Genomic DNA, 22,036 nt, shown 5'->3' on the forward strand with positions numbered 1-22,036 from the left:
TCAACTTTACTTGATTCTTTTTCAATGCCCCTTGGGCATTCATTTTTCATGTGACCATACTGTCCACATTTGTAACACACTAAAGTCTGAGATGTGGCAAAGATGCGGTAAGTAAACTTTTCATGTTCAGTTTTTAACATCACGTCGAGCTCACGAATGTTTGGCTTCGGAATAATAAATAGTTGACGTCGAAAGGAAAGAATATGTTTTGTACTGTGGTCCTTAAAACGAACAGGAATGAAAGTTATTTTTGAAACCACAGTGCCATACTGTTCTAAAGCAGCCTTCACCTGCTCGTTTTTTATGAAGGGAGGAATATTTGACAGGAGTACCTTCATCGATGGAACATTGAGGGGTGATATGAAGAGGAATATATCCGGCTCCACAGTCAGTCCTGACTCCACAAGCTGCGCCACCATTTCCTCTTTAGCGACGAAGATAACAACACGCTGATTCATTCTCGATGCAGCTATTACACTATGCATGCCGATTAATTTTCCGACACACAAAACAACTTTTTCAACTGAGATTTCGGGTGGTGGCGTACACGAAAACCCATTTTTCCGACTTAAAGACTCTAACAGCTCAACGGTCGCCATGATTTAGGCGCAATAACACTCAATGCCTCGGGGTATTTAAAAAATAAAAATCAAAAAAATAATAATAAAAACCAATACACAAGCGACGCTGGCGAATGGAGGAAAATAATAATAATACTAATGATAATAATATGGACGCGGTCCAAGAATCGTTTAAAGGAGCCAAAGTGATGGCAAAAACTAACAAAACACGTCGGATGGAAACCAGGTCTCAAAACCGGGAGGGGTTCTGAGAAACCCGAACTCCACCTACCGTGCGCGCTCTCTTTCTCTCTCTCGCTCAATGGAAAAGAGAAAACAAGGAGAAAGGGGGTCAAGAGAAAACGAAAACTAAAACATTTAGACGATGAGAAGAGGGAAAGGAGAAAGCAACACAGGCTCCGCGCGTACCGCCAGGAACTGAGCAATAGGTCTTCGCGACTGCACGCACGTGCCAAGCGAGGAACAGTGGAAGTGTGCAAAGTGGAAGGGGGGAGGGAGGGGGGAGAGAGAGACAGAGACAGAGACAGAGACAGAGACAGAGACAGAGACAGAGAGACACTCAGACAGAGACAGAGAGACACTCAGACAGAGACAGACAGACACTCAGACAGAGACACAGAGACACTGAGACACTCAGACAGAGACACAGAGACACTCAGACAGAGACACAGAGACACTCAGACAGACAGAGAAACAGAGAAACAGAGACACAGAGACACAGAGACACAGAGACACAGAGACACAGAGACACAGAGACACAGAGACACAGAGACACAGAGACACAGAGACACAGAGACACAGAGACACAGAGACACAGAGACATGGAGAGGGAGGGGGAGGGATAGAGGGAGAGAGAGGAGGGAGAGGGAGAGAGAGGTATGGGGAGGAGGGGGAGGGAGGTAGAGAGAGGTAGCAGGAGGGGGAGAGAGAGGGAGAGAGGGTGGAGAGAGGGGTAGGGGGGAAGAGGGAGAGGGAGAGAGGTTAGGGTGGAGAGAGGTTAGGGGGGAGGGAGAGGGAAAGAGGGGGGAGGGAGGAAGAAAGGAGAGGAGTGTGGGCCAGTTCACACCCCTGATGAACTCCAGCAACAACTGGAAATAAATCAGAGGTGGTATCACCACATCTCACAGCAATCTCAGTACCACAGTGTAGTTCAGACATCAGATCGATCAGTTTTGGTGGCACCCAGCGAAGATCAAGAATCCTCCAGAGGACATCCCGATTCACTGCATCAAATGCTTTGCAGAGATCAACATAGGCTGCAAGCAGCCCCTGCTGAAACTCTCCTCTGATGAGAGAGGAGCTCTCTGTTCACTATATAATAGCTATAGCTCTCTGTTCTTCGAGAACAGCCACAGAGCCACAGAGCATGGTGCGAACAATGAAGGGGAATGTCAAAATAAAAAGAACACAACCCCCAAGGACCAGTTAAGGGCACCAGGCCATAAAAAGAAGGGGGACCAGTCCAAAAATAGAAATTTTCACTTCTCGTCCGTTTGGCAAGATCCATTCACTTAGACACACATCGAAACCATCCACACCATTGAAAAAAAAAATTGCACAACATTCACCCAAGACAACAACAACAACAAAAACCACAGAAACAACAATTAAACTGAAATGAACAAATTTATTAAAAAATTTAAAAAGACCAAAATTAAAAAGTTAAAAGAGAATAGACACTGAGGATAAAAAATCCTCCACACCGTTAGAATCAGAAAAAGAATAGAAAGAGGCCCCTGGGGGAATGTCAAAATAAAAAGAACACAACCCCCAAGGGTCAGTTAAGGGCACCAGGCCATAAAAAGAAGGGGGACCAGTCCAAAAATAGAAATTTGCACTTCTCGTCCGTTTGGCAAGATCCATTCACTTCGACAAACATGGAAACCATCCACACCATACAAAAAAAAGGGGGGGGGGGAGGGAGGAGGGGAAATGGGGAAGTACCAACCTCAGACCTCCACAGACTGACGATGGCCCGACATATGCTCAATGTAAATATCCCTGGATCCACTAATAGCATCAATGCAACAAAGCCGACGCATCAGCTTCCCAACTGGTTCAGGGCCAACTCATTTCCAGGGAACCACGATCCCAGTGCCCCCACTATGAACCCAAGCACCTGGACATCCTTGCCCTTCGCCACCAATGCTTTACGCAATCCTTCATACTTTTTCCCTCTTTGCAACTGCTCAAGTGGCAAGGGCATCAGGACCATTGTCAAAGGGGACAGCAACGTCAACAATTGTGATTTTATTTCCCTCCACCACAGTGATATCTGGTCTTTCATGTTGGGAGGGATCACCTGGGACATGCTGGTCAACATATATGTCCCCATGACGAATGGCCTTGACCAGGCGACTCTGGATCATGTTGTGTCAGCGGCGAATGGGTGCCATACCCGGGGGACAATGGTCAACAATGTGTGCCAGAGTCTCCCGGGGATAGCAACACCGCAGACACCCCTGGGGGGCAGCGGGATTCCACCGATGGGTCACAGCATTCGTCGGGACACAGTTCAGCCTTGCCCGATGCACAAACCTCCAATCACAGAAGCGCATAAACGAACCACTGCGAATCCATGAGGAACCATTGGCAAACCTATCCGTTATCAGTGCAGCGGCCACCTTTCCCTGGTCCGGGAGGCCGAGCAACCGCTGTGCAAACCTCTCCCTGGTCCATTCCCGAAGTGCAGAACACACTTCTTTTGAGCTACACTCACGGGAATGGCCCAGGGTCACAACGGGCTCCCCTAAAAGGGCACGACGGACAGTCACATTCAACCGCCGCGTCGCGGACCTCACCCGAGACCAGAGCGTGGAAATTTGGCTGCTGCACCCAGAGTTCGCCAATGGCCCTTCCATCGAGCCAGACAGGAACTTATCCACGTCCGACTCAACGGGAACATGGTGGATCGTCCGGTGGATGACCAACAGGAGCTGCTGCATGGCAATGCCGGGTAAAGAAAGGTCACTGGAGGACAGCATCCACACCGTCTGAACGACTATGTCTGCCTCTGACCCCGGGTGTTGGAGCCCTAATCCGCCAACATCCCGGCCCACGAAAATGTAATTATTAGAAGCGCAGACCTGGAAGCTGGCAGATCTCCTTCGCTGCACTGACCACCACAGATACCAGCCTATTTACTTGTTTTTTGGTCGTTTTTCCCACGCGCAACGCGAAAGAGAGGCAGGGCTGGACAAAGGTCTGAATTGTATCCAACTTCTGCCATGGTGCTAACAATGATTGTTTAATTTTGAGGACGTCCACCATCATGTTGGTAACCAATGATCAGATGTCCTCATCATCTCTGTACACACCGATGGGGGTCCCGAGGTAGCGATAATGCTCTTCGCTACTCAAAGCTGGCACGATTCGACCCTGAATCGAGAATGACACATCACCGACCCTGACCCCCTCCCGACAGACAACTGACAGAGAGGCGCACTTTGCAGGCTTAAACTCCAGCTGTAACACATCAGCATTAACAGAGGCCGCTTCAAGAAGGGTCAAAAGACCCTCCCTGGTCCTACTCAGGACAACCAGGTCATCAGCATATGCCAATATAGACACCGGCTGCCCATGAATTTTGACACCGTGACCTCCGGCCGCAGCAGAAGCCTGCACCGCGCGCACAATCAATTCAATCGTGAGGTTGAACAGGATCGGCGATATGGGGCATCCCTGCTTCACCCCTGACAATATAGGGACCTCGCGAGTCGGGCCATCATCCGTATTTAAGGTAGTGGAGGCACCAGTATAGACATCCCGAAGCAGGTCGATCAGCTCCGCAGACACGCCCATCGTGTCCAGTGCAGCAAAAATAGCTCAATGTGGAACACTCCCAAACGCATTACGAAGGTCCAGCCAGGCGACAAAAATATTCTTCTGGTTGCGCCTGGCGTCCTTCATTATGGCGTTTAACAAAAAGGAGTGCTCGAAGCAGCCTTCACTGGGCTGAGAGCACTTCTGGGCCTCACTCAGCATTGAATGCTGGAGCGCCCAGCTACAAAGCCGATCAGCCAGAACCGCCATAAACAGTTTGTAGAGGCAACTCTGGAGGGCAATCGGCCGAAAATTCTCTGGGTCTCCGGTGTCCCCTTTCTTGTATATCAGGACCATGGTGGCCTGCTTCCATGAAGCTGGGATAAGGAGCAAACGCAGACATCGGTTAAAAATTTCCAATGTCATGCGACACGCCCCATCCATCCGCTTCAGGTGCTGGTACTCAACACGGTCCGTTCCCGGGGCAGAGTTACTCATGCGCCCAAGTCGGGCAGAAATCTCTCTCTGACCAACGGGCACACTTAACGCCGCCCTCCGCACGAGCCTCGTCAGTAGATGACACATGTTTGGAGAACTCCCGGGAAATGACAACTGGGTCGACATTCTTGGCGGAGAACACCCGGGAGAAAAAAAGCCTCCACGGATTCTCTCCCACCAGAATATCTATCCTCAGCTTTCCCGAGGACCACCCTAAAGGCACGCTTTCTGCTGTGTCTGTACAGCTTCTGAAGGTGACTGGCCTCCTAGCGGTCATACCCCGGCCTGGGAGCACCCGCAATATCCGGACGATCGGGTCAAGGACGACTTGGGTGCGTGGGGGCGTCTGCATTGCGTCCACCACGCCGTGGTCGGCAGCGGTCGACTAGAGCACTGGCGAATGCATCGCAGACCTTTTCAAACTCCTCCCACAACACCGCATTCCTCAGCTGACCAACCCAATACTCAGGGAAGCTCGGGCCAGCATCAACACATGGGGGAGAGGAGACAGGCCGTGGAGCCGGAGGAGCGTCGCGTCGGGGCGGGGGAGCTCAAGACCTGTCGGCAACCGAAGTGGGCGGAGCCGCAACTTCGGCCGCACCCACGGGTTCAAGCCCCCCCATTCCATCGCGGCGCCCCACCCCCTCTACACTACCGCTCAACCCACCCCCATCCACAGTACCTGCCACCTGCAAAAAAACTGTCACAAGCCTCTTCAAAAGCAGGCCCCTCGGGGGCCTCGAGAATAGCCGATACCAAGCGATCAAGAACCCGGGATGTCTCCTCATCACATCGGGGGATGACCCCGACAGGGGAACCCTCGGTGACTGGCAGCACCGGAGAATCATTGCAGGCAACTATTTGTTGTTCCAAGAGGGGGACACCCACTGGGGACTCTGAGACCCGGCTAGACTCCAGTATCAGATCAGCCTGCCCTCCAGAGTGCAACCCAAAAATGGTGACCAGGACCTCCGGAACGACCGCCGCTTACCAACACCAATTCCACTCACATTTACAATACTTGGGCCGGCCGCCCCATCCTCAGAGCCATAGCTCTCGGGCGGGACGGCCGGACCCGGTACATCCGTTGTAAGAACTTGGGGCACCCGTCTCGAATCGGCGCTAGCCTCAGCCAGCTGTCTCGGCAATCGATAACCCGAAGCCCCAGCGATACCGGCAACGGAGGGGCGAACTCTGTCCTCTTTGCGATGGATTTGTAAATGGTTCGCCGCCTTCTTTGCAGTATCGTATTCCAGGTCGCACCGAGAGCATCTAAAAACTGAAATAAAAGCAGTCCCGGCATGAAACTGCATTCGATCTCATTGTTGGGTCTAAAAATTAAAAAAAGTCTCGCCGCACAGTGAACAAGGCCACCGGTCGGGAAGCGGGTACAAACATACCTGGGTCTGGGGGCCGACGGGGGCGTTGGCCTCCGCGGCGACCACCTGGTTTATACGGGCGATGTGTCGACGCCACCCCACGAGCATCGCAAGGTTTTTACCGCAGTATTTGCAGGGGAACGTCTCCACATCTCGAGCAGCACCTCCACCTCGCCGACCCGGCCTTGGTCCGTCCTCTTCCATTGGGAATCTTTGTTCAAAATGTTAGAATTTTGTCCGTAGCCTGATGGAGTACTGCTCTCCCCTCTGGGCTGGTGCTCCTGCCTCCCACCTTTCTCGACTTCACGCTGTCGAAACCAGGGCTTTTAAGATCATTGGCATCTCCCGCAATGAAGCTGAGTCTTTGGGCCTCTCACTCAATCACCGCAGGTTGGTCGGTGGTCTTTCTGTCTTCTACCGACTCCTCTCCAGCCTTGCCCCCCCTGCTCTCTCTGTGATTTGTCCCAACCACATTTCCACAGGGCGCTCAAGGTCCGCCAACAACCCCCTTCTGGTAAAACTACCAAAATCACGAATCACTGCTCATCTTCACTCTTTCATTCCTCTTTTTTCCCGCCTTTGGAATAAACTTCCTCACTCTATTCTTTCCCATTCTTCCCTCCAGGCTTTCAAAACAGCTGTTCACCACCACCTCTTATCTTCCCCCATCCAAATCCTCGATCTTTTCTACCCCCGATAATCCACCCAAGCCCACTTCCTTCAATTCTCCTGCTTTCCTTCCTGAAAGTCCCTTTAATGTCCATCTTCCCCTCGCCATGTTCCCCGTCCCATCCCCATCCCTCTCCCTTCAACAGTTCACCTGTCTCTGTTCCCCAATGTTTTGTCCCTTCCACTCCCGCCCCTCTTGTCTCATGCCTCCTTGCTGTGAGTTGTGTGTTAGCTCTCATACGAGCCTCGACCAAGGTATACAAAAAAAAAAAAAAAAAAAAAAAAAAAAAAAAGAATCAAAAGAAAAAATTCACAATAATTCAAAAACCAGTTCCAAGGATAGGACATCCACCACACCGTACCGTGAAACAATGGTGGAAGAAAAAAAATTGCACACCATTCACCCAAGACAACAACAACAAAAACCACAGAAACAACAATTAAACTGATAAGAACAGAGGATAAAATTCCTCCACACCGTTAGAATCAGAAAAAGAATAGAAAGAAGCCCCTGGGGGAATGTCAAAATAAAAAGAACACAACCCCCAAGGGCCACTTCAGGGAACCAGGCCATAAAAAGAAGGGGGACCAGTCCAAAAATAGAAATTTGCACTTCTCGTCCATTTGGCAAGATCCATTCACTTACGCAAACATGGAAACCATCCACACCATACAAAAAAAAAAACAAGCAGTCATAGACTGGTACTTACGAAATCGTCAACTTGACCTCTGACCTTGTCTAATAAAAGCATGAATCAGTCAGAAGCCCAAGGGGAGCTTGAATTCTGAATTCATTGTGGTCTACGATTTTACACTGTGGTTTGCAGATAATGAGTCCCAGACAAAAACTAGATTTCTTATAAAAATTCCATTTTTTTGTTTTTATTTTTAAAAAAGTGATTCAGTACCAGCAGGATATGCCAGATAATCGGTGTATTACTTTTCAGAAGAATCTGATAAAAGACATTATTTATTATATATATCAGTTATTCATCACTGTTCCAGGATTTCGACAACCGAGTTTTAAGCGTCCTAAGCGATCGCAAAAACCGAAGACAAAATTAAAATCGAAGTTAAAACGAACTCGGAACGTCGAGCGAAGCAAAAATACTCCATTTCTCCACATGAATTTACGGAATTATGTTTGACCCCACTGTGACCTTGACCTTTGACCGATTTTGACCAAAATCTAATCAGCACGAGCCATCACCCTCCTGAATCACGTGGTGTAATTTGACATTGGTAGCTTCTTCCGTTCTCGAGTTATCGTGCCTACAAACAAACAAACAAACAAACAAACAAACGGAAGGCATCAATATACTTACGAAATCTTTAGATTTCATAAGTAAAAAAAAGGGGGGAAGGGGGGGGTGGGAGGGAGGAAGGGAAATGGGGAAGTACCATCCGCAGACCTCCACATACTGACGATGGCTCGACATATGCTCAATGTAAATATCCCGGGATCCACTAATAGCATCAATGCAACAAAGCCGACGCATCAGCTTCTGGTAGGACCGGGAGATTCCGAACCGGTTCAGGGCCGACTCATTACCAGGGACCCACGATCCCAGTGCCCACTATGAACCCAAGTGCCTGGATATCCTTGCCCTTTGCCACCAATGCTTTACGCAATCCTTCATATTTTTCCCACTTTGCAACTGTGCAAGTGGCAAGGGCATCAGGGCCATTGTCAAAGGGGATAGCAATGTCAACAATTGTGATTTTATTTCCCTCCACCACAGTGATATCTGGTCTGTCATGTGGGGAGGGATTACCTGGGACATGCTGGTCAACATATACGTCCCCATGACGAATGGCCTTGACCAGCCGACTCTGGATGATGTGTCGGCGGCGAATGGGTACCATACCCGGGGGACAATGGTCACCAATGTGTGCCAGAGTCTCCCAGGGATAGCAACACCGCCGACACCCTTGGGGGGCAGCGGGATTCCACCGATGGGTCACAGCGTTAGTCGGGACACAGTTCAGCCTTGCCCGATGCACAAACCTCTAATCACAGAAGCGCATAAACGAACCACTGTGAATCCATGAGGAACTATTGGCAAACCTATCCCTGGTCCGGGAGGCCGAGCAACTGCTGTGCAAACTTCTCCCTGGTCCAGTCCCAAAGTGCAGAACACAAGTCTTTAGAGGTACACTCATGGGAATGGCCCAGGGTCACAAAGGGCTACCCTAAAAGGGCACGACGGACAGACACATTCAACCGCCGCGTCGCGGACCTCACCCGAGACCAGAGCGTGGAAATTTGGCCGCTGTACCCAGAGTTCGCCAATGGCCCTTCCATCGAGCCAGACAGGAACTTATCCACGTCCGACTCAACGGCAACACGGTGGATCGTCTGGTGGACGACCGACAAGAGCTGCTGCGTGGCAATGCCGCGTAAAGAAAGGTCACTGGAGGACAGCATCCGCACCGTCTGAACGGCAGTTTGGATATCTGCCTCCGACCCCGGGTGTTGAAGCCCTAATCCGCCAACATCCCGGCCCACGAAAATGTAATTATTAGACGCGCGGACCGGAAGCTGGCAGATCTCCTTCGCCACACTGACCACCGCAGATACCAGCCTATTTACATGTTTTTTGGTCGTTTTTCCCGCGCGCAACGCGAAAGAGAGGCAGGGCTGGACAAAGGTCTGAATTGTATCCAACTTCTGCCATGGTGCTAACAATGATTGTTTAATTTTGAGGACGTCCGCCATCATATTGGTAACCAATGAGCAGACGTCCTCATCATCTCTGTACACACCGATGGGGGTCCCGAAGTAGCGATAATGCTCCTCGCTACTCAAAGCTGGCATGATTCGACCCTGAATCGAGAATGACACATCACCGACCCTGACCCCCTCCCGACAGAAAAGTGACAGAGAGGCGCACTTTGCAGGCTTAAACTCCAGCTGCAACACATCAGCATTAACAGAGACCACTTCAAGAAGGGTCGAAGGACCGACCCTGGTCCTACTCAGGACAACCATGTCATCAGCATATGCCAATATAGACACTGGCTGCCGATGAATTTTGACACCGTGACCTCTGGCCGCAGCAGAAGCCTGCACCGCGCGCACAATCAATTCAATCGTGAGGTTGAACAGGATCGGCGATATGGGGCATCCCTGCTTCACCCCTGACAATATAGGGACATCGCGAGTCGGGCCATCATCCATATTTAAGGTAGTGGAGGCACCAGTATAGACATCCCGAAGCAGGTCGATCAGATCCGCAGACGCGCCCATCGTGTCCAGTGCGGCAAAAACGGTACGGCACTCCATGTGGAACCCTCCCAAACGCATTACGAAGATCCAGCCAGGCGACAAAAATATTCTTCTGATTATGCCTGGTGTCCTTCATTATCGTATTTAACAAAAAGGAGTGTTCGAAGCAGCCTTCACTGGGCCGAGAGCACTTCTGGGCCTCACTCAGCATTGAATGCCGGAGCGCCCAGCTCTGAAGCCGATCAGCCAGAACCGCCATAAACAGTTTGTAGAGGCAACTCTGGAGGGCAATCGGCCGAAAATTCTCTGGGTCTCTGGTGTCCCATTTCTTGTGGATCAGGACCGTGGTAGCCTGCTTCCATGAAGCTGGGATTCGGAGCGAGCGCAGACATCGGTTAAAAATTTCCAATATCACGCAACACGGACCCATCCGTCCGCTTCAGGTGCTGGTACTCAACACGGTCTGGTCCCGGGGCAGAGTTACTCATGCGCCCAAGTCGGGCAGAGATCTCTCTCTGACCAATGGGCGCACTTAACGCTGCCCCTCTGCACGAGCCTCGTCAGTAGATGACACGTGTTTGGAGAACTCCCGGGAAATGACAACTGGGTCGACATTCTTGGCGGAGAACACCCGGGAGAAAAAAGCCTCCACAGATTCTCTCCCACCAGAATATCTATCTTCAGTTTTCCCGAGGACCACCCTAAAGGCACGCTTTCTGCTGTGCCTGCACAGCTTCTGAAGGTAACTGGCCTCCTGGGGTCATACCCCGGCCTAGGAGCACCCACCATATCCGGACGATCAGGTCGAGGACGACTTGGGTGCATGGGGGCGTCTGCATTGCGTCCACCACGCCGTGGTCGGCAGCGGTCAACCAGGGCACTGGCGAATGCATCACAGACCTTTTCAAACTCCTCCCACAACACCGTGTTCCTCAGCTGACCAACCCAATACTCAGGGAAGCTAGGGCCAGCATCAACACCTGGGGGAGGGGAGACAGGCCGTGGAGCCGGGGGAGCGTCGCGTCGGGGCGGGGGAGCTCAAGACCGGTCGGCAACCGAAGCGGGCGGAGCAGCAAATTCAGCCGCACCCGCGGGTTCAAGCCCCCCCCCGCTCCATCGCGGTGCCCCACCCCCTCCACACTACCGCTCAACCCACCCCCAGCCACAGTACCTGCCACCTGCAAAAAACTGTCACAAGTCTCTTCGAAAGTAGGCCCCTCTGGAGCCTCGAGAATAGCCGATACCAAGCGGTCAAGAACCCGGGATGTCTCCTCATCACATCGGGGGATGACCCCGACAGGGGAACCCTCGGTGATGGGCAGCACCGGAGACTCACTGCAGGCAACTACTTGTTGTTCCAAGAGGGGGACACCCACAGGGGTCTTTGAGACCCGGCTCGACTCCAGATTCAGATCAGCCGTCCCTCCAGAGGGGTAACCCAAAAATGGTGACCAGGACCTCCGGAACGACCGCCGCTTACAAACACCGATTCCACTCATATTTACAACACGTGGGCCGGCCGCCCCGTCGTCAGAGCCATAGCTCTCGGCCGGGACGGCCGGACCCGGTGCGTACTTTGTAATAACTTGGGGCACCCCTCTAGAATCGGTGCTTGCCTCAGCCAGCTGTCGTCTCGGCAATCGAAACCCGAAGGCCCAGCGATACCGGCAACGGAGGGGCGAACTCTGTCCTCTTTCCGATGGATTTGGAAATGATTCGCCGCCTTCCTTGCTGTATCGTATTCCAGGTCGCACCGAGAGCATCTAAAAACTGAAATAAAAGCAGTCCCGGCATGAAACCGCTTTAGGTGTCGTTGTCGGGTCTGAAAATTAAAAAAAGTCTCGCGGCACAGTGAACAAGGCCAACGGTCGGGAAGCGGGTACAAAAATACCTGGGTCTGGGGGCCGACGGGGGCGTTGGCCTCCTTGGCGACCGCCCGGTGCATACGGGCGATGTGTCGACGCCACCCCGCGAGCATCGCAAGGTTTTTACCACAGCACTCGCAGGGGAATGTCTCCACATCTCGAGCAGCACCTCCACCTCGCCGACCCGGCTCGGTCCGTCCTCTTCCATTGGGAATCTGTGTTCAAAATGTTAGAATCAAAAGAAAAAATTCACAATAATTCAAAAACCAGTTCCAAGGATAAGACGTCCACCACACCGTACCGTGAAAATATAGTGGAAGAAAAAAAAATTGCACTCCATTCACCCAAGACAACAACAACAAAAACCACAGAAACAACAATTAAACTGATAAGAACAGAGGATAAAATTCCTCCCCACCGTTAGAATCAGAAAAAGAATAGAAAGAGGCCCCTGGGGGAATGTCAAAATAAAAAGAACACAACCCCCAATGACCAGTTAAGGGCACCAGGCCATAAAAAGAAGGGGGACCAGTCCAAAAATAGAAATTTGCACTTCTCGTCCATTTGGCAAGATCCATTCACTTAGACAAACATGGAAACCATCCGCACCATACAAAAAAAGGGGGTAAGGGGGGAGGGAGGAAGGGAAATGGGGAAGTACCAACCCCAGACCTCCACATACTGATGATGGCCCGACATATGCTCAATGTAAATATCCCGGGATCCACTAATAGCATCAATGCAACAAAGCCGACGCATCAGTTTCCGGTAGGACCGGGAGATTCCCAACCGGTTCAGGGCCGACTCATCAGGCCGAGAAGCGATCAAGCGCATAAACGTAAGGACCTGAAGAGCAAGGATTCGGTTAATCGTTGATCTCTTTGGTGTAAAGCCTGACTGCTCTGGGTGCTGGTGCTCGAGCAGATGGTAGTGAACCAGATTAAGAATTATCCGAGCAAAGACCTTACCTGGCACTGAAATCAGCGTCACCCCTCAGTTGTTGTTGCCATCCTCACAATCACCCTTCCCTTTCCAGAGAGAGACGACAAGGCCCCTCTTCCAGTCAGTTGTGATGATGCCTGTGTTCCAGGCAGAGCACAGAACTGCATGCAATGATGCGAGTACAGCATTTCCACCAGCCTTAAGAAGTTTAGCATGGATGCCACAAATCCCAGGAGCTTTACTCTATTTCAACCGGTTCACCGCAGCCTGTGTTTCCACAAACAAAGGTGGATCACAGTTGATTGGAGTGTCAGCGATAGGGATAGTAACACCCCTGACATCCAACTCGACAGCTGGTGGATCAGCCTGGTACAGCCACTCAAAGTAACTGCCCCAGCGGGCCTTCACTTTGGACTCCTCTGTGAAGAGCCCACCATCCTCCGCTTGAGCTGCAGTACACCGAGGTACAGGCTTGGAGGAACACAATGCACAAATTCCCCTGTAAGCAGGATGAGAATCACTTGACCACAGGTGATGCACTACCCACTCACAGATTCCTTGCACCCCGTGGCCTCCTTGTCTACCATTAATGCACGTACAGTTTATGCCTCAGCTCTGCCATTCAGCCTGGCCTTGCGACTCTGGTCAATATTATCCAGTGTCCCTTGCAACACAAAATTCTTCTTCACCCAACAATGAGTTCCAAGACATCTACCGGCAACATCAAGCACGGTGGTCTTGAAAGCACTCCACAACTCTTCAGGATTCCCCAAAGTACCCAGACCCCCAAATCCCCACTCAGCCTGTTGGCAAACTCTTCAGCTTCCTTCTCATCCTTGAGCTTGCCAACATCTAGCCTAGCCTAGACTGATATGGTACCATTCTCCTGGATTTAAGTTGCTATTTCAGAGTTGCTACAACAAGCCTGTGGTCGGTATTGAGGAACTGAGCACTATGGTTGACACTGCAGTTCTGGATCATACTCCAGTGACCATCAACGAGCAAATGGTCAATCTCCTTTGCCACACCACCAGCGTTGGAATCCCAAGTCAAGCGATGAACCTGTGGGTACTGAAACCATTTACCAGCCACTCCAAGTCCATGACTTCTTGCAAAGTAATGGAACTTAGTGTTATTCTGGTTCACAGTTCCAGATCCATGGGGGTCAACTCACGTCTCATAACCTTCCCTATCAGTTCCAGTTGATGCGTTGACATCGAGAAGTGTTTCTCACCTGGGGCACTGATCAACCACAGACTCCTATGTAGCATCGAATGTGTCCTTCACGGTGAGATCACTTGCCTTAGTCGGAGCATATGCAGAGACCAGGGAAATGACACCCAAGGAGTGATGAATCCTTAGTCTCATAATCAGCTCGTTGACTGGTGTTACTTTAATTATCGTTGGAGTCAACTTATTGAACACAGCAACAGCAACTCCTTGGGAATGGTAACCATCAAAGCAACCAGATCAATAGTACATGTAAACACCCGCCATGATCTCGCCACTCTTTGGTCTCCGAACCTTAGAGAGTGCTACAATACCGATGTCCAAACGCTTGAGCTCAGATGATAGAGACAGGTGATCATCCACTCTTTGGGATCGGACATTCCAGGCACCCACCTGAAGGGATCACCTCAGGTTAGCCCAAGGAGACCACCCTCTGGTGGACGACACCTCAGCACCACCCCGACACACATGACCGCAATCTGACCCTGGAAGGTTATCCCTTGGTTTTCCTCCTATCATCAAAGATTGGGGGTCTCGAAGGCTTTGCCCCAATCCTGTCATCTGGTGAGCTGCCCTGTGGGGGGGGGGGGGCAGGGGGAGGGAACAACTTTATCATTAGAAAATTGTTGCAGCCTGTTCCAACTCGAGGAATTGTTGAGCATGCAGAACAAAATAGTGAATTAAGACCCGAGCAAGGTAACTCGGATACGCCTTAAGATGCAAGTGAAGTGGATGAGGATCTGCTTGATGAAGGATATTATTAAATTAGGTCGTTAATTGTCTTCAAAAAGGGTGTTATAATTAACCCAAACACCCAAAGTTCAATCATGTACTTCCTTGGAGTTCCCTTACTGTGCATGCAAAGTTTCAGGCTGCTATGTTTCATGGTTATAGAGTTATGGAGGTGACACACTGACGCACACACAAACATTTATTAGTACTAGTGCATGCCCGTACGTGTGGCCATACGTGCAAAAATAAATAAATAAATAAAGAAAAACTTTCAAACCGCATGCCAGAAACAACAAACACACAGGCCGTTCCTTCGCTCTCATGTGCCCGTACGTACAAAAAAAAAAACTTTCAAACCGCTTGCCAGAAACAACAACCACACAGGCCGTTCCTTCTCTCTCGCGTGCCCATACATGCAAAAAAAATAAAAATAATAATAATAGTAATAAACTTTCAAACCGTGTGCCAGAAACAAAACACACAGGCCGTTCCTTCTCTCAGAAAAAAAAAACAAACTTTCAAGCAACTACACAGGCCGTTCTTTTGCTCTTGTAAATGACGACTGGATTGGGGCATTGTGTTTATCTATAAATGCGCATAAGAAATCGAGAAATTATTAGAATACAGTGAGTCATCACTATCCGGAAGTCCGTTCGTTGTAACCCGTAATGGGGAACACACTCTAACTTGGCCATAACTTCGGAACCGCTTGTCCGATTAATTTCAAACCTTTTGAAAGGCAAACAAACAGAGATTGCTGGAATTATAGATAGATACTGTGGGTGCAAAACGCCAAGCAACTTGTTCTGTCATTGTTAACTAAATGGCGCCCTTTCCCCATCGGCCACGCCGACACAGCAACGTGTCCTATCATTGGTTGATAAATAAATGGCCATAACTTGGGAACCACTTGTCCGATTAATATCAAACCTTGAAAAGGCACATACGCAGATCCCCAGCAATATACCTGGCAAGTTTCAATTAGATCGGACCAGTGGTTGTCGAGAAACAGCGGTCTCTCGCGCGCGCGCACACACACACACACACACACACACGCACACACACCCACGCACACACACACACACACACACACACACACACACACACACACACACACACACGATCACACACACACACACACACACACGATCACACACACACGATCACCACACACACACAATCACACACACACCATCACACAAATACACACCATCACACACACAATCACACACACACACCATCACACACACACACACACACCCACACACACACACACACACACACACACACACACACACACACACACACACACACACACACACACACACACACTGCTGGAATTATAGATATCCATTCTCCATTCGAAGTGACTTCAGTGTTGTCTTCATTTATATTTCAGTGAAGTACACTTCAAATTTAACACCACTCTCATTGATTGTTGAAGACTTGACGTGTAGAAAAAAAAGTGCCTGAGGGCAACAATTATTTCCAGAATGTGTTTGTTGTTATGATTCCCAGAGGGAGGCATTAATTGTTTAATCCATGGTGTCCCGCTTTTTGAAGAATTTTTGTTTGTTTGTTTGTTTGTTTTTGTGAAGTTATTAAATTTTTTAATTAAAAAAACGCCTTATCCCCCCCCCCCCCCGTCCCCAAATCAATTAATTTGTTTTCAGTTATTTAATATCTTTAATTTTCAATTATTGAGCTATTTTCAATTTTTTTATTATTATTATTTAATGTAAATTTTGATTTTTCTAATTTGTTTTCAATTATTTGTCAATTTTTTTTTTCAATTTTTATTTTTTTCAATTTTCAATTATGATATTTAATCCCCCCCACCCCCCAAAATTTTTGTATTTAGTTTTCCATCATTTCGTTTCCCAATTATTTAATTGTTAAATATGTTTGTTTTCAATCGAAAACAAACAAATATGAAAGATGTTTTCATGATGAGGCAGAATTTCAAGTGCTACCAATTGGCTATACTGGGAACCATCAGCGATCTCAGATCACAGCCCTCCAGTTACAGGTAGTAAAAGCAGTTTGGATATTGAGACAATCCTTTACACATGATTGAAGAGTAACAGAGAGACATCGTAAATGCCAAATAGAGGCTAGCAATCATCTTTTAAATCTTAATTTATCGAAGTTTTAATTTGTCAAGATGACTACTTCAATGTTGTGCCACTGAGCCTGTCTGCCATGTTATCCACAGACATCTCTGCGCTGGAGTCTACAAGCAGTGTTGCAGCTGCAGTTCCCAGATCTGGCTTATTGGACCTGACAGCAGGCAGACCACTTTGTGGTGCACTGGGATCTGTGGTTGAGGCACCTCACGCAATCAGCACACTGACGCTACCAATAACCAAAGCAGAAAGTGTCGTATCAATGACGAGCCAATGTAGTTACAGTAGTACCATCGTGCACGTTGGTGATGGTGGCAAGAAAATGCAAGCACAAGATGCAGGTGCGTTTACAACATAATTGAGGTTATTGCAAGTAGGAAATTATGGACTGTGAATTTTGATGATGAATGGCTGGAAAAATAAAACGATACAACATATACAGCACAGTGCAAATTTCAATGCAACTGTATTCCCTCTTGACCCATGTGCAGAAATTATGATACTGGAAGAAATACCAACCAGGGAAGCAGAGGGGAAAAATTATGGCACACCACCCCCACCCCCACCCCCTTGTGCACCCTTCAGAGCACCATTCGTAACTGCTACCCTGCAGGCTGAAACTAAAGAGAAGGATAAGAAAAAGGATAAATATAAGAGGGTGGGACTCACCAAAGAGGCACTGTCAGTACACACACTGAAAGAGGAGCAGTCTTACATCAAACGCTTCTTGTCCCAAGACATGAGCCACATCTGGGCATTTGGCTCTCCACACCGCTTTTGCCTATCCAGTCAGCACCGAGGACACTCTGGAGTGAAAGGTAAGAAAACGCAAAGCCTGTGTTTCTTTTTAACCAACACTTCTGTCTCCCTCCCTCACCTCGTCTATTGCACTAAAATCGACCAAAAAACGTTTTCTGTTGTGTTAAAATACCTGTGTTTATTCTGCATAATGTTTCTTGGTATGGTTAATTGTACAAAATTTAGGCTTGTAAAAGAGCAAGGTGATGTAGAAGAGAAGGGAAGCATACAGACTGTATGCTTCTGGCAAGCTGGTGAGGGAAGAACCAGAGACAAACAGCTGGATACAATGAACAAGAAGAAAAGAAGAGAGAGAGATGGTAACCTCTGCAGGGAAGAAGAGTGGGTCTGGAGAGGGTTAATTGTGGTAGAGCAGATCATAGGTTGGGATGGAAGACTGTGTGTGAGATTGAACTGACTCGGGCCATTCCACATATGGGATAAGAGGAAGAAAGGAATGGAGGTGAGTGATGACCCGAGATAGTGTGATGTTAACAAGGAAAAGGTCACTGGAAGAGCGTATACATCCTGAAGGGGTTGATGATGGACGGAAGAAAGCTTGAGAGCAAGACCGCAGAACTAAGGCAACAGAAAACAGAGATCACGAGCCTGTCTCCAATGAGGGAGAAACAGATTCTGTCCCTCTGTTTATTCCTGGGAGATGCTGAGAGCTGTGAATTTGAGAGAGGTGTAAATAAGGACAAAAGCCTATGGAGGACAGCAGCACTCTAGTAAAAGGGCTGTCACACCTTGACGATTTAGCGAGCGTATGCAGATGTATGAAAAATTTGTCTAAAACGCTGGAACACATCGAATACGTTATGGGTAGGTTCTGTATACGTTAATAGCATGCTGAAGCACGCTTGCATACGTCGTAGTACGCCGAGCTCGTCGACAAATTTTAACATTCTCAAAATTTTTCGACGTATGCCAGCATATGACTCACACATTCCGCATACGCTGGCCATAAGTTGTAGGCACGTTACGCGATCATTGACACACGTTACTTGTAAGTTACTCATAAGTCGAAACACGTCGAGGTAATGTTGAGCTTACCCAAAAGTTATTTCTAACCTATGAGTAACGTGATTTGAACCTATGTGTAACGTATCTCCAACGCACATTGATGTATTTGATTGACGTCTTCCATATGACCACAGAACTTACTGAACGTGTTTCTAACTTACAGCTACTGTATAATGGCGTAATGGCAGCACTTAGGGGAATTGGTATATAAAAATGGGCTTCACAGGAGGAACCCGTCAGTGTTCCAGACTGTGCGTAGCAGCACAGCTACGCCCTCAGCCTTTGATGCAACCTGCAGCTGTGTGCTGCATAAGGAGGAGGGTCAATGAGTTTTGTGACAAGCCATGACTTCTTGTTGTAGAGCTATTTCCCAGCCAAATACCAGGATGGCAGTTGAATTCATTACAGATGAGGACTATGGATGGATAGTTGTGTTGCACCCAATCTGTACTCTTGGTTTTGCTGACATTATATTACTGTAATTGCAACTTGCTTGTATTTTTTTAATATTTGGGAATTTTAAGGGTACCTGGAGGCTGTTGAATTATCTGGGTATTATAAACCATGAATGCTACTCCCAAATTAGAAGTTTAAATAAACCTGCAGACTAAAAGTTTTTCATTTACATTTCCAGGTCCAATGCGAGGTATTTCACATCACTGCTTGCAAGCAGGTGGGCAGAGAGCCAGTGGCACCAAATCTGGAAAGTTGAAGTCAAAACGGGCAAAGCAGCACACCTTACCTGAAAGCAAACCACCTCCACCTCTGCCGACAGCAGAAAAAGTATCAGCACAATGGGTTCAACCTAGCCCTCAGCTTAGCAACTGCTCGGGTTCGACACAGTCATGGTCAACCTCTTGCACAACCAATGGACCTAGCATGGCTGCTATAACCACACTGACTACCCCTCATCCCAGAACCTTCATGCAACCCTTGGAACCTGCACCATACCAGCTTACCTATCCCATGCCTTTTCTGCCAAATTTCCAGACAGCCTGTTACCCCAGCATGAACCATAGCAAGGGGGTTAGAACCCAGCAAATGTCCCAACTGCATTTTTCTCTTAGACCACAGCAAATACCCCAACCACATTTTCCTCTTAGAACCCAGCAAATGTCCCAACCACATTTTTCTCCACATCTCCCAATGGTTGTGCCAACAAGTTTTATGTTGCCCACTGGGACAAATGCTTATGCAGCAGTTCCTGGGTCCCACCAAGCCACTGGAATCTACTCAGCACAACCAATGGTATTTTATGGTGCAAGTTCCATTCCTGTTCATGCTACACCCTTACTTTCTGGCATCCCTCCAAGCCAAGCTGCTGTCCCATCTACCACCTGTGACGAAACCTTGATTACGGATGTTGGCCTTGGAGGATCTCCAGCTTCAATTCCTCCCTCCATGATCATGTCACCCCCTCCAGGTGACCAGCCTTTGTTTGATCAATCGTGCTGCAGTTCACCACTTCAACTCAACCTTCTCAACCTGGAAGAGATTCCTCGAGCACCAGAGCGACAAAATGCTGGACCATGGCCTGGTCCGTCTGGCAAACAACAGAGGGTGAGGATACCATTTTACTTCACAGTTTTGGGCCCTATATTTTTGAAGGCTTTATTAGGTTACTGAGGTGTTTGTTGAAGGAATTGTAATACTGTACTGTACTTTGCTTGAGGTGGTTTGCAGAGTTTGGCTTTCTGTTGCAGCAATAACAAATACTGTACTTTTTTTATCCTGTGAATTATTGGTGCAATATTGCAGGTATGAAAAGATACCATCTTGCAAAGACAAATCGGAACTGGCAACAATAATTTGTTGAAACCTGGTTGGATTAGTAATTTCAAGTATAGTTTGATTGTACCAACATGAGAGGTTTCCTTTTGGGGCATGACAGGATGAGGCACCATGTGAAGATGTCGTTTCAACATGCAGTGACTTCCTTGATCTTCTGCTTCAAAAAGATTCATGCTCAGGTACCGATTCAGCTACTTCAAGAACATCCGTCTCGAGGTCCTCCGGGTGCGGCTCGCTTGGTTCTAATGGCTACAACTTGTCTGGCAGCGGAACGGGTAAATAACTATGTTTATCCTCATCGCTTTTGTTTTGTTTTCTGTTTTGTCTGGACTTCTTCCACAAAAATCTCTTCTTAGAGTAGTGGTCTTTCATGTGTTTACTAATTTAAGAGCAAAAGAAACATCCACTACAACAAACTTTTGTAATCTCTTGCAGGAAGTACAAGCAACACAAGCCAGTACTTTGCCAGTAATGACTCGTCAGAAACTTTCCAGATGTGCAGAGAACAAAAGCTGAAACAATGCAGGCTGCAGGACCCAATGTGGCTGCTTATGGCCAATACAGATGAGAGCATCATGTTGAAATATCAACTGCCCAGCAGGTAATAACTGCTTTCAAATGTATACACCTCATAACCACTTAAGTACTGCAAGGAAAAAAGAGTTGTCAATTATTATTTGAGAAGAAAACGTTTTTGAATCTGCATCAACACAAACTGTGATATTTGCACAAATTCTGTGCATGTTTATTCTTGCTTAGTGTTTTGTAATTTGTTTGTAGACTCATGGATGCCATGACCTGTTAAATTGCTTTCATCCCATGCGTGGTTTAAATTAAAAAAAAAATTGATATCCCGGAAAATTTACCCTCTGCCTGCATTTCCGCAAAGTCTAATAGAGTATGTGTCATTTGTTTCTGGCTCATTTCAGGGACATTGACGCTGTGCTGAAGGAAGACCGCAAGAAACTTAAGGCCATGCAGAAACATCAGCCTCATCTATCTGATGAGCAGGAGCATCAGCTGATGGAAGTCCACCCATGGATAAACAAGGGTGGTCTTCCAAAAGCCATCAATATCCAGGTGTGCTTCATCACTATATGCTGTCAAACAATGCTGTATTTATATAGCCCCTTATTGCTAAAACATCGGGGCTGACAGGATGGCCTAGAGGTATGCATGTTCGCCCCAAAGCAAATTCTTCAATGCGTGTGCCATCTCTTGGATGGACTTAAGATCCCATCGTGTCCTTTGCGAAGAGTAGATGAGCTATCGCCGGCACCATGGCCAAATTCCTCTAACTAGTTGAATGTCAAACCTGGCCAACCAATTTGTGAAGACCCGGGCCAAGCTTCTCCCGGCTGACCCAAGAAGAAGGATGGGATAATGGTGGCCGTTAAAGAAGAAGAAG

At 48.3% G+C, this 22,036-nt stretch overlaps 1 protein-coding gene across 9 annotated transcripts in view; it reads left to right on the forward strand.

Moving 5' to 3' along the window:
- Nucleotides 1-22,036, forward strand: part of LOC147018754 (period circadian protein homolog 2-like) — a 105,636-nt gene that overhangs the window by 77,544 nt on the left and 6,056 nt on the right. For all 9 annotated transcript variants that reach the window (XM_085898794.1, XM_085898790.1, XM_085898796.1 and 6 more), the window contains 6 exons: nt 17,103-17,354; nt 17,505-17,831; nt 19,472-20,397; nt 20,729-20,903; nt 21,064-21,229; nt 21,558-21,708. In XM_085898794.1, coding sequence (XP_085754920.1) covers nt 17,103-17,354; nt 17,505-17,831; nt 19,472-20,397; nt 20,729-20,903; nt 21,064-21,229; nt 21,558-21,708 — 1,997 coding nt within the window. The remainder of the gene's footprint in view (nt 1-17,102; nt 17,355-17,504; nt 17,832-19,471; nt 20,398-20,728; nt 20,904-21,063; nt 21,230-21,557; nt 21,709-22,036) is intronic.

Source organism: Eptatretus burgeri, chromosome 10, assembly GCF_056783735.1.
Source record: "Eptatretus burgeri isolate ZD-2024b chromosome 10, Ebu_testis_v1, whole genome shotgun sequence".
Lineage (NCBI taxonomy): Eukaryota > Metazoa > Chordata > Myxini > Myxiniformes > Myxinidae > Eptatretus > Eptatretus burgeri.